At 40.7% G+C, this 13,684-nt stretch overlaps 1 protein-coding gene across 1 annotated transcript; it reads left to right on the top strand.

Moving 5' to 3' along the window:
• Positions 1–448: 448 nt before the first annotated feature.
• On the top strand, positions 449–2,503 carry LOC138893977 (uncharacterized). The gene is made up of 3 exons (XM_070178649.1): positions 449–792; positions 859–1,047; positions 1,471–2,503. Exons 1-3 carry the CDS (start codon positions 449–451, stop codon positions 2,501–2,503), a joined length of 1,566 nt encoding a protein of 521 aa, XP_070034750.1.
• The last annotated feature ends 11,181 nt before the right edge of the window (positions 2,504–13,684 follow it).

The following is a 13,684-nucleotide window of genomic DNA, read 5'->3' as shown; positions in this document are numbered from 1 at the left end:
CCTCTAGTAGAAAATATAGAATCTTCCGATGGGAGAAGCACACTGCGGCAGAACGAGTTGGTTCTGCGCTTAGAACAAAAGATCCTAGAATTGCAAGATGAGTTAGAGTAGGTCTGCAACCTCGCCAATTTGTCCCTCACCCTAAACGTCCCAGACATCAACCACCAAAACACCACTACCCAGAACCCACCTCAACCTCAAAACCCACAATCACAAGCTCCTCAAAATCCTCCTATCACTCAATAGTGCCAAAACCCCATACCTCCCCAAAATTCGAATCCTCCACCACTACAAGTTTTGCAACAACACCACCTCATTACAACTCAATACCCACAAACTGCCACTTACCCCTCTCCTCAAAACGCACCACAACCTACCCCTCTCCATCAATGATCACACATATCCCTAAGTCCCTGGCACCCACCAAAGCAACCCCATATACGTGAAAATGTTTCCATATACACCACAACAAACCCTATATACACCTGAACCCGCTGAGAAGGACCTTCTCATTAAAAACATGGCCGAGGAGTTGAAGAAGCTACATGGAAGTGTACGGAGTGTCGAAGGAGGAAAGAGTATTGAAGGTCTGAACTACAAAGATTTATGCAATCAACTTGATGTTGAATTGCCCGAGGGTTACAAACCCCCAAAGTTTGAGATGTTTGATTGTACACCTAATCCCAAAGCACACCTGAGAACTTATTGTGACAAGCTCGTAGGCATGGGTAAAAATGAGCAAATTTGCATGAAGCTGTTTATGCGAAGTCTTACAGGAGATGCCCTGGCATGGTATATCGGTCAGAACTCGAAGAAGTGATCCAACTGGGTGAGTATGGCATCAGACTTCATGAACAGGTTTAGGTTCAACATAGAAAATGCTCCAGATGTGTTCTACATTCAAAATCTCAAGAAAAAACCCATGGAAACCTTTTGTGGGTATGCTACCCATTCAAGATCTAAAAAGGCTAAGGTAAGGCCACCTCTAGAGGAAGAACAGATAAATAAGTTCTTCATGCGAGCCCAGGACCTGCAATACTATGACAGGTTGATGGTCATAGAAAACCACAAATTTTTTGACATAATCAAGTTAGGAGAAAGAATTAAATAAGGTATCAACATTGGCATGGTCACCAACTTCGAAGCTTTGCAAGCTACTAACAAAGCCTTACAGACTGGAGGGATCTCGAAGAAGAAAGAAGTGAGTGTCATGATGGTAGCTCAGGGACCAAAATCTCCACTCACCTATTAAACACCCCCACCAGTATATCATCCTTCATCCCCAAAATACCATTATCCTGCTACCACCAACCATACCTACAATACCCAGCCAGCATACTATCACTCACCCCCACCTGCCCGACAGAACTACCCTAAACCCCAAGCCAACTTTGATCGTAGAACACCCAGGCAATATACCCCTCTCACTGAGCCTATAGCCCAACTGTATGAAAGGCTGAATGTTTCTAGTTACATCACCATTATCCTTGCGGTAGCAACTGAAATCTTAGCCATGTGGATCAACCCCAACAAAACATGTGTCTGTCAGTCTGGCATGAAAGGACACACCATTGAAGAGTGTCGCACGCTGAAAGATAAGATTCAAATGTCGATAGACACCAAGGTGATACACTTGAAAGAGCCTACACCCAATGTCCACAACAACCCTCTTCCAAACCATAGGGGTGATGGGATAAACATGATTGAAACTAATGAACAAAGGGACCAAGAAGGGTCCGTTGGTTTTATTCGAGATGGAGATACTGCGGTATCATCCCCTATAGTGCCCATGCCGGTTGTGGTGCAAGACAAAGCACCATTTGAAGTTGAAGTGGCCATACCTAGGCTACCGTTCACTATGATGGTAGCTTCGTCACCTGCTTATCACCCTAAAGTTATGCCATGGGACTACGTGGCTGAAGCCAGAAGAAAAGGAAAGGCTATGGCAGAAGAAGAAGGTGTTGCTCAAGTAATGACAAGAACAGGAAGAGTGTATACACCAGAGAACCTTGACCAAGGAGGGTCAAGTGAGAAAACTGCACCAAAGCCGCCTGTTGTGGAAACAGGTATTGATAACTTGTGGAGGAAAGTGCAGGCCAAGGAATATTCTGTTAATGATCATCTGAACAAAAACCCCGCCCAGATATCTATTTTATCATTACTGAAGAATTCATACGCACACAAGAATTCCTTGATGAAGGTATCGAGTGACTCCTATGTGCTCGTTGGCATCACTAGTGGAGAAATGGCGAACATGGTGGGACAAATACTGGAAACACACAAAATCACTTTCCATGAAGACGAGTTGCCACCGGAAGGTTTGATCCATAACCGGGCATTGCACATTACCGTGCAATATGAAGACAAGTTCATCACTCGAGTTTTGGTTGATGGAGGTTCAAGTCTGAATATATGTCCTTTGACCACATTGAGAAGGCTAGGTATAGGTACACCCAAAATAAGGCAAGGAAGCATGGCTGTGAAAGCATTTGATGGGTCATAGAGAGCTATAATCAGTGAAATTAATTTGAATTTAAAGATAGGTCCAATTGTGTTTGATGTTGAGTTCTAGGTACTAGACATCCCTGGTACTTATAATCAGCTGCCGGGACGACCATAGATACACATGGTCGGGCCGGTTGCTTCTACCCTACATCAGGTTGTGAAATTCAAGTGGAATCACTAGGAGATGGTTGTCATGGATATAGTAACAATCCTATTTATACCAACCAAACTGTACCAGCAGTTAAAGGAAAGAGGAAGCTAGGAGGAGAGACGTTCCATAGTATTGAACGGGTGAACACCATTGAAAAGGGACGATGGTGGAGTGACAAAGTGCTAAGCATATTGCTTTGGTTAGGATACGAGCCAGGCTGAGGTCTCGGCCCTAAGCTTCAGGAGATAACAAAACCAATATGACCACGGTCTCAGAACACCACCTTCGGTCTTGGGTATGAATACACCATACAGGAATATCAGGGTCGGTCGCCTCTATGGATTGATTTCTACTATTTACTTCCCAAACCCATAATACTATTGCACCAGACATTCTGCAAGGCTGACTTGATTTGGGGTTTTGAAGAAGATGAGATTCTAGATGGCATAAAAAGTTTGTTCCGGACCGAAGAAGACATGGACTGTAACGTGATTTTGGGAGAGGAGGTGGAGGATTCCACTCTCCGGATAGAAGGAGATGGAGTTGTTCTAGAAAATTGGACTACTACACCATCCTAGGCTCCTCGAACACCTGGTTAGCTTTGGCAAACTAGCATGTTTTTAAAACTTATTTTCTAGCATTTACGACATTCAGTATTTTTGTTTTGAAATAAGTACTCCAGACATCGAGTTATGCTTGTTTTGACATAATTTAATTTTTAATTAATGCATTATTTGTTTATCTATATCATCATGTTTATATTTTTCAGCATAATTATTTCCTAGCACGTTGAATCTACAAATGTAACATGTAATGAGACAACACAACATAATGAGAGTGATTTAAAGCAATGGGAGAATGATGTAATACCCGAGGAAATTGTCAAGAAAGTTGAGGATTTTGAGAACAAACCCAAGTCAAATTTAGAGGAAACAGAAGTGGTTAATTTGGGGGATTCCGAAACAATCAAAGAGACTCGCATTAGCATCCGTCTATCACCGTCTGACAAAGAAGAGTACATTAGATTTTTGAAAGAATATGAGTATATCTTTTTCGAGTCATATGACGACATAACAGGGTTGAGCACATCCATAGTGGCCCATAAGCTACCTACCAACCTAATTGTGACCACTAGTGATGCAGAAACACAGGAAATTCAAGCCAGACATGAGTTTGAAAATAAAAGAAGAGGTTACCAAATAAAACAACGTCAAGGTTCTTCGAGTGGTTGAATACATGACTTGGCTAGCTAACATCCTACCCATGCCAAAGAAAGATGGAAAGGTCAAGGTATGCGTCGACTATAGAGATCTGAATAGAGCAAGTCCAAGGATTATTTCCCACTGCCAAACATGCATATCTTGATTGATAATTGCGCTAATCATGAAATTCAGTCCTTTGTCGATTGTTGTGCTGGATATCACCAGATCTGGATGGATGAAGAAGACACAGAGAAAACAACCTTCATTATGTTGTGGGGGTGTGTATTGCTATAAAATGATGACGTTTGATTTAAAGAATGCATGAGCTACTTACATGAGGGCCATGAATACCCTCTTTCATGCTATGATCCGCAGGAAGATCGAGGTTTATGTGGATGATGTCACCATCAAATCCAAAAAGAGCTCAGATCATATAGCAGAATTGAGAAAGTTTTTTGACTGCCTACGGAGATACAACTTGAAGCTGAACCCTGCAAAATGTGCCTTCAGGGTCCCTGTCGAGAAACTACTAGGTTTGATTGTCAGCCGCCAAGGGATCGAGCTAGATCCATCAAATATCAAGGCCATCCAAGATTTGCTGCCACCTAAGAACAAGAAATATGTGATGAGTTTCTTGGGTCGTCTTAATTATATCAGTCTGTTCGTAGCCCAGACGATAGTGATATGCAAACCAATCTTCAAGATATTGAGAAAATATGTTGCGATAAGTGGGATCGAGGAATGTCAAAAAGCCTTCGAAAAAATTAAGGATTCCAAACCTCCTGTGTTGGTCCCATCGGATCCCGGAAGACCTCTACTGTTATACATGTCTATGTTGGATGGAGTATTTGGATGCATCATCGGAAAACATGAGGAAACCGGAAGGAAAGAGCAAGCCACATACTATCTGAGTAAAAATGATCACACCCTATGAAGCTCGGTATTATTTATTGGAGAGTACTTTAGAAACCTATGCCCACAGGCAAGTTGGCAAAGTGAAAAATACTTTTGAGTGAGTTCGACAGTATGTATGTGACTCAAAAGGCAGTCAAGGGGCAAGAATTGGCTGATCATCTGACAGCGAATCCCGTGGATGGAGAATATGAACCATTGAAGACGTATTTTCCTGACAAAGAGGCATCGTTCATAGGGTAGGATATAGCAGAAACTTACAATGGGTGGAGATTATTTTCTTACAGAGCTACAAATTTCAAAGGAGTGGATGGAGCTTTCCTAGTATCGGAAACCGGCCAACACTATAGATATCCTCCAAGCTCAGATTCACATGCACTAACAAAATGGCAAAATATGAAGCTTGCATTCTGGGTCTCAGGTTAGCCATTGACATGAACATCTAGGAACTTTTAGTGATCGGAGATTCAAACCTATTGATACATCAGGTACTCGGAGAAGGGACCACCAAGAATACCAAGATACTACCATACTTGCATTGTGTGCAAGGATTGATCAAGAGATTTGCAAAGATAGAATTCAAGCTTGTTCCCCGGATTCAGAACGAATTCGCAAACGCGTTGGCCACATTGTCTTCCATGATACAACATCCAAATAGGAATTATATTGATCATATTCGGATAGAGATCTGCAAGTAGCCTACCTATTATGCCCATGTCGAAGAAGAATTTGATGGGAAACGGTAGTTTCACGATATCAGCGAGTATCTAGAAATAGGAGAATAGCCGGAAAGTGCTACACATACTCAAAAGTGAACATTACAAAGACTAGATAATCATCTCTTCTAGAGTGGAGGAATTCTATACAGAAAGACTCATGATCTTTGGTTATTAAGATGTGTGGATGCCAAAGAAGCATCCAAACTGCTTGAAGGGATACATGCCAGAACATGCAGATCTCACATAAACGAATTCCTTCTAGCCAATAAAATATTGAGGATGGTATACTTTTGGAGGACTATGGAGACTGACTGCATCAAGTACATATAGAAGTGTCATCAGTGCCAGGTATATGATGACATGATACGGGTTCCACCCAATGAATTCAATGTGACGTGTTCGCCTTGGCCTTTCCCCTCTTGGGGCATGGATGTCATTGGCCCAATCGAGCTTACCGCCTCCACGGACATAGATTTATCCTGGTAGCCATTGATAACTTCACCAAATGGGTCGAAGCCACCTCCTAAAAAGCCGTGACAAAGAAGTTTGTAGTTGTAAATTATCACTGACAATGCCGCTAACCTCAATAGTGATCTAATGCAGGCCATGTGCTAGACATTCAAGATCAAGCACCACAATTCTACCACATACAGACCTCAGATGAAAGGAGTTGTAGAAGCCGCCAACAAGAATATTAAGAAGATACTAAGAAATATGATAGACAACTACAAACATTGGCAAGAGAAGTTACCTTTTGCTTTGCTTAGATACCGCACCACGGTGCGAACATCAACTAGGGAAACTCCTTATCTACTGGTTTATGGTACTGAAGTTGTTATACCCGCTGAGGTAGAAATCCCTTCCTTATTGATCATACAAGAATCTGAGCTAAGTGACGCGGAATGGGTACAGAATTGATATGATCAGTTGGCTCTCATTGACGGAAAAAGAATGAATGCAGTGAATCGCAGTCAACTTTACCAAAACATAATGGAAAAGGCTTTCAACAAGAAGGTAAGACCAGACAATTCATACCGAGGCAACTAGTTCTGAAGTGAATCTTCCCATATCAGGATGAGGTAAAGGGTAAATTTTCACCCAATTAGCAGGGTCCTTACTTACCGAGTGCTGACATGAGGAGCACTCATACTAGCAGAAATGGAAGGAGTGTTATGGCCAAAGCCCGTCAATTCAGATGTCATCAAAAGATATTATGTCTAAGATTGTATTCACATTTTCTTCTTGATGTAACAGGAACTATGCTTGACGTGATTCCTGTTTAAGAGGGGAAATGTAGGCATCCATGTAGGTTCAGTCACAATATAATAAAATTTCCATTTCCCATCAAGATCAAGGATGGGGCAAACCTTGAATCAGATCTAATATTGTCACGCCAAGAGTCACCAGAAGAGTATTATCAGGAAGTATATCAGAGTCGATCCATCAGAACTGGGGCAGAATTTGAATTTTGAGGGAGTCCTCCCAATTGATAAGGACGTTGCAATGTCTCAAAGCGTGTCATGGTTTATGATCCGAAAGGTTTTTTGCATTATCATGCATTTTGAATAACTGCATCCTTTCTATTTTGATAAGTACAAACGATACATGTTTTCAAACTCAGATTCTATAATAGCCAAATACTGCCCAGGCTAGCTGAAATTATAGAATTATGAAGATCACAGAGCAAAGCCATGAGCAAGGATGGAACACGGAGTCGAAAGCATGAGTCAACCTCCCCCGAACTCACCATTTTTCTTTGAATGCAGGAATAACAGGTGCAACATTATCAGGGATATCCACAAAGGATATTAAACGAGATCACTAAATTTCACGTGGACAGATGCTACCAAGACTAAATGTGTCGAGATAAGAATTGCTTTCCTTTCTTACATTTGCATGAGGCTAAGGTCTGCCTCCATTATTGCATGAGTCTAAGCTCTACCTCTACACTTGCATAGGGTTAAGCATCGTCCTCGTTATCTGCATTGTGTCAAGCACGACCCCTCTACCTACGTGAGGCTAAGCTCTGCCTCCACTTGCATATATTTAAACACTTCTCTTACTATCTACATCGGGTCAAGCATGACCCTTCTACCTGCATAAGGCTAAACTCTACCTCCGCACCAGCATAGGGTTAATCATTGCCTTCACTATTTGCATCAGGTTTAGCATAACACTCCCACTCACAAGAGGCTAAGTATTTTCTCCACATCTGCATAGGGCTAAGTGTTTCCCTGACTATCTGCATAAGGGTCGAGCACCGCCCTACTACTTGTGTGAGACTGCGTACTGCCTTCACGTCTGCATAGGGCTAAGCGTTTCCCTGACTATTGCATCAGGCCAAGCGTGGACCTCTTACTCACATACGGCTAAGAACTGCCTTCCTCCGTTTGCACGAGGATAAAGCTCTATCTCCGTTCTTGCATAAGGCTAAGCCTTGCCTTCGTCATCTGCATATGGCTAAGCATTGCCTATCTTCCTTGTCGAACAATCAAATACCGCTACATCCTTGCATTTCATGGGCTGAAAGATTGCCACATTATCCGAAGGCGTCATAGTCCGAAGGCATCATCTTCATGGCCTAAGGATAACATTCCATGACCTAAGGATCTCAAAGTTTCACATCATTATTCAAAGGCTTCATAGTCCGAAGGCACCATCCTCATGGCCCAAGGACACCATTTCATGGCCTGGGAATCCCTTATACATACTTTATAACCCAGAACGTCATGGTCTAAGGACATCAGTCTCATAGTCCAAAGACATCTTTCATGGTCTAAAGGGCATTTGCTGCATTTGTTGTGTTTTGAGCTTTGCAGGTAACACGAAAGGTAACCGTTCTTCACACAGGAGTAATTCTCGCTCCGGTTTCCATTTAATGCTCACATTCCTCCGATATCTCCAAATAACTGCTAACCAATAATCGAGCACTTCCCTTATTCGTAATCGTTCCCCAATCACAATGCCTCATGCATCCGTAGTGACCGATTATGCCTTATTGATATCCATACTTTCCATTTATGATATCAACTGTTCACAACGTCACCAAAGCACACAGTCTTTCTATAATAATTCCATAGTCCTTTTTAACCTTTGGATCCAAAACTACACACGGCATGATTTTCGTAAAATCCGGGATATGTATGCAGCTCAAGGACTAGGGTTAGGCCCCCATATTTTAAAACATCTCATTCGAACAAAATTTATCATCATCTTGATGTCTTTACCGGATAATTCTTTCATCATTTCTGGGTAAAGAGGGGCAGTTGTTGATAATTTAATTTTGCTCATGATTCTCCATTTAGCCTTTGTAAGTGGGTATATTTTATAATGTATTTATATATATATTTAAGTATTATTTATAGAATATTTTCCTGCATTATTACTCCACGACTTGTTTAAAATATCAATTTATTATCCTATCATTACTTCATAAGCATTTTGTCTTATATCACTATTATAGAAGTTTTATATAAATGATTTTCATTTACATCATAAACATTTTTTTAAATTGATTCTAGCACTTAAAACTCATAAATAATTAACTTATCATTTTCTTAAAATCATTCATGAGTGACCAGTTGGCCAAAATAGTTATTTATATTTTTATAGTACATTATGCATATTTTATGACATTTTTATATCATTTCCTATAACTGTGTTGCATTTTATCTCATTTATGCATTATTTGCAATAATAGCCTATAATTATATTTATCATACTATTTAGGTCAAAATAGCATTTTTATATTTTTAAAATCATAATTTACTATTTTTAAGTCCTTAATTTGATATATGGAATTTTTTATATATTTGTTTGTTATTTGTAACGACTCGACTGATCGTTTTGAGCTTTAATATTCCGTTCGGTGGTTTAATATCTTGAGTAGATTCACATGATGTATTTTGACTTGCGTGTATGGTCGGTTTCGATTTTCGGGTGATTCATGATTTATTTGGAAGAAGGATCCTTGTTTTAAAAGTTTAAGCTGTAAGAGTTTACCGGGGTTTGACTTTTGTGTAGACGACTTTGAAATGGTGTTTCGATGAGTCCAATAGCTTTATATGATGATTTTGGACTTAGGCATATGTTTGGATTTGAATTTGGAAGTCCGTAGGTTTATTTGATGCTTTTGGCGAAAGTTAGAAACCTGCAGGTTGAGAGGTTTGACCGAGAGTTGAATTTGTTGGTATCGAGTTCGGATTGTGGTTCCAAAAGTTGTTCTAGGTCCGTTATGTTATTTGGGACTCGCATGCAAAAATTGAGGTCATTCGGAGTTGATTTGATATGGTTCGGCATGAGTTATAGAAGTTGAAGGTTCATTAGTTCAATAGGCTTGAATTGAGGTGCGATTCATAGTTTTGATGTTGTTCGGTATGACTTGAGGCCTCGATTAGGCCCGCGTTATATTTTAGGATTAGTTGGTGTGATTGGACGGGGTCCCGGGGGGCGGGTGTGTTTCGGACGAGTTGCGGATCATTTTGGAACCTTGTTCAATTGCTGAAGAATCTGAGTATTGATGCCTTCGCACCTGTAGATGCGGCGCTGCAGAAGAGGCCAAGTGAGTGTAGGTGCGGACTTTAGTTGGAGAAGGCAGGGACCGCAGATGCAGTCACCCGGTCACAAAAGCAGAAAGCACCTGCAGTACAGGACCGCAAAAGCGTAAGCGCAGAAGCGCTTTGTGAACCGTAGATGCGGTGGGGCGCCAGTTGCTGGGATCTCGTAGATGCGAGCATTTTCCGCAGAAGCGGGGCTCGCAGATGTGACAATGTGACTGCAAAAGTAGATTTCACTGGCAGATTGTATATAGTTCGAGGGTTTGCCCATTTTTAACATATCTTGGTTTGTAGAGCTCGGTCTTGGGCGATTTTGGAGGAGATTTCATGATTTGGATTGGGGTAAGTATTTTTTACTCGGATTTGGTTATATTTCATGATTACATACTTGTGTTTATCATTTAATTAGTGATTTGAATTGAAAAAATTGGGGATTTTTGTAAAAACGTTTCTAAAACATAAATTGATAATTTCAAGGCCGATTTGAAGTCCGAATTGGATGATTTTTGTATGGTTGGGCTCGTATCGGAATGGGTGTTTGGATTTTATAAATTTTGTCGAGTTTCGAGGTGTGGTCTCAAGGTTGACTTTTTGGTTTTCATTAAGGATTGAAACTTTGTTATCCGGAATTATTTTCTATGGCTTCTATTTATGATATTAAGTTATTTTGGCTAGATTTGAGTCGTCCGGAGGTTGTTCCACACGGGAAGGACTTTTTAGAGTATTGATTTAGCTTCTTTGAGGTAAGCATATTACCTAACTTTGTATGGGGGAACTACCCTTAGGATTTGGGTTGATTGAATTATTTGAATTATGTGGAAGACGTGTACGCGAGGTGACGAGTGTTTGCACGGGCTTATATGTGGTATTTGACCGGTTTAGACTCCTAGGCTTCTTTCATGCATTAATTGAAGTTGTCATATCATGTTAAGTTTACTCTTACATGCTTTGTTTGAAGTTGTTAGCACATGTTCTATCTTTTATTTATCAAGTTTACTCTTATATGCTTTATTGAAGTTGTTAGCACATGTTCTATCTTTTATTTTTCAAGTTTACTCTTATATGCTTATTTGAAGTTGTTATGTCTTTTATTGTCACATTACCTCTTTTATTGTTGAATTATTCTTATTTCAAGTTGCTATTACATGATATCCCTTCGTTGACGAGTTATTCTCATGCATTTAGATGTAGTTGCTATTTCATGCTATCTCTTTCATTTGTTAGCTTATGTTATACACTAGAATTTAGAGTTTTCATTTCATGAAAATACCTTCAGTATTGAATTTATTCTTAAACAATTTAATTGAAATTGAAGTTATTGAGAGCCCTTAACCTATTTTAGTTGAAGTTGTTGTTTAGTGGAGTATCTTTCATGGTGGAGTTATTTTCCCATTTCACTTTGTTGTTGTTGAGATTCTCGTACACATCGTGGTTGAGTTATGGACTATGTGTTGTGGTGATATTGGTATTGTTATTTTGGAAAGGTTGTGGCCTATGGGCACTCATGGTACGAGTTGATAGGTCATGTTGCTGTGATGTTTGCACATGTGGGTGTGTTGTGTGGATTGATTATTGCTATGCAGAGTATAAGGGTGGCATCTCATTGTTGTTGATTGTGCGGAGTGATACAGGTGGCTATTGTATATTGTCTGGGCGGAGCGATATGGATGGCTATTGTGTTATTGTCTAGGCAGAGTGATAGGGGTGGCTATTATATTATTGTCTGGGCGGAGTGATACGGGTGGCTATTGTGTTAAATGTCTGGGTATTGTGTTAAATGTCTATATACTTCCCCGTCAAAATCCCGATGTTCCAATAACCAACTCTCAGTCTGGAGGATCCCTTACCATCCTTACCACCCTTGCCCTCTAACCCCCTACCCCCACACCCCTGAGGACATGACCTCACCCTACCATTGTTCAGTACAGCCACTATAATCTAAGACACACTAAGCAAGAACTACCATTGTTCAGTACAACCACTATAATATAAGACATACTAAGCAAGAACTACCACAGAACCAGTGGCGAATTACAATATAGGGAATAAAGTAACAACTAATATACTAAGGAGTGATAGTACCAGCAAGAAATGCAAGACAAAATACCCTAATCGATGCTAAAAGGCACGAAAGCAAATACAAGTAATCTAAACAACTTAACTACAATTAGAGCACAACAACTAGTAAAGTACACACTAGGCACAAAAGAAACAGATTGTGACAGTGGATATCAAAACAACTAGTAAAGAACACGCTAGGCACAAAGAAACAGATTATAACAGAGGATATCAAAAACAAGAACTAGTAAAGAACACACTAGGCATAAGAATACAACAAAACAAGAACGAAGAACCTGGTTAATAGGTAATGACAATAGTAGGAGATGGAGGAGCTCGTCAAAAATCTGGCCAGAATTGTTGGGTCACGTCAGAAATGGCTTGGGATTGGATGCGATAGGTCCAGCTTGAGGGGGCAACCACCAGTGATGCAAATCTGGACAGAAACCTAGTTGTGGTGATGCTCATGTGACGATGCGTAAATAGGTTTTGCCAGAAGTTGAACAGCCCTGTTCACTACAGGGAAACGCACACCCACACACACACAAAGGGCCGGAGAACGAGGGAGAGAGATAAATGCAAAAAGAGTAAAAAGCGAGCAATGCCACCCCTTTTTAAGGTCGCCAAGGGTGGGAGAAGTGTACAACAAAGATGAAAAGAAAGAAAAGGATGGAGAGGAGAGTGGTGGGGGAAAGAGAGGAGAGAGAAGAGATGACAGAGGGAGGACTTACCTTGTGTAGGGAAAACGGTCGTCGACAGCTTAGTTGGTCGCCGGTTATTTGTTGGACGTTGAGAAAAAGTAGCGAGCGAAAGAGAGTTGTAGCGAGAGAGAGAGAGAGAGAGAGAGAGAGAGAGAGAGAGAGAGAGTGGTAGAATTGAAAAACTAAATAGTAATAACATGAGATAAGTAGAGAGAATTCAAGGCCTACAAATGCAACATCATTACCTTGAAATCTCTAAATAATCTGGATTCGGTGATGGTAGGCTATAATCTTGTATTTTAGTCGCTTATTGCACTCTAATTCACTGTACTTTATTTGTGTTTGAGCTTTAATTGATAGTGTTTTGCACTTATTGTGTGTTTTATGCCTTGTAGGAGTGATTTCGAGCTATGTAGATGTTATGGAATAAATTTGAGCTATTTGGAGCTTTGAAGTCTGAGTAAAAGCCCAAGGGATTAAGTCGGGATTGTGTTCAGGGGTCGAAGACCAAGTCTGGACGTCAAAAATTGAAGTTTGGTCCGTACTCTGAGAATTCCCCACTGCCGCGGTGGCGCGTGGGGCGCCGCACTTGTGCAATCCTATGTTGTCTGTCAGAAATTAGCTCTCTGGATTTCCCCACTAATGCCCCGCATGGCGCGTCGCCCCATGCGGTGCGCCTGTGCAATTTTTACAGAGTGAAAATCCAATTTCGGCTAGGAGAAGGTGGTTTCGTCTGGGCCCGACCCTACTTGGTATAAATATATGGAAAATGTTATTTTTAGGACTTTTGACACATATTCGACCTAAGGAGGCTAAGAAGGAGTTGGAGGAGAAAGAGCACATGGATTTCATCATTCCTTCCTCAAGACCCGAGTTTGGA

This window comes from Nicotiana tomentosiformis, chromosome 6, assembly GCF_000390325.3.
Source record: "Nicotiana tomentosiformis chromosome 6, ASM39032v3, whole genome shotgun sequence".
Lineage (NCBI taxonomy): Eukaryota > Viridiplantae > Streptophyta > Magnoliopsida > Solanales > Solanaceae > Nicotiana > Nicotiana tomentosiformis.
The sequence above is the reverse complement of the archived record's forward strand: the minus strand, read 5'-3'. Positions and strand labels throughout refer to the sequence as shown.

What these genes read in the sequence shown, in the direction of transcription:
- LOC138893977 (XM_070178649.1), top strand. Translation starts at nt 449, where the DNA reads ATGTTTCCATATACACCACAACAAACCCTATATACACCTGAACCCGCT. An exon ending in ACAGGAGATGCCCTGGCATG is followed by an intron (nt 793 to 858) that starts GTATATCGGTCA and finishes CTTCATGAACAG; the next exon opens with GTTTAGGTTCAACATAGAAA. An exon ending in GACCTGCAATACTATGACAG is followed by an intron (nt 1,048 to 1,470) that starts GTTGATGGTCAT and finishes GAATGTTTCTAG; the next exon opens with TTACATCACCATTATCCTTG.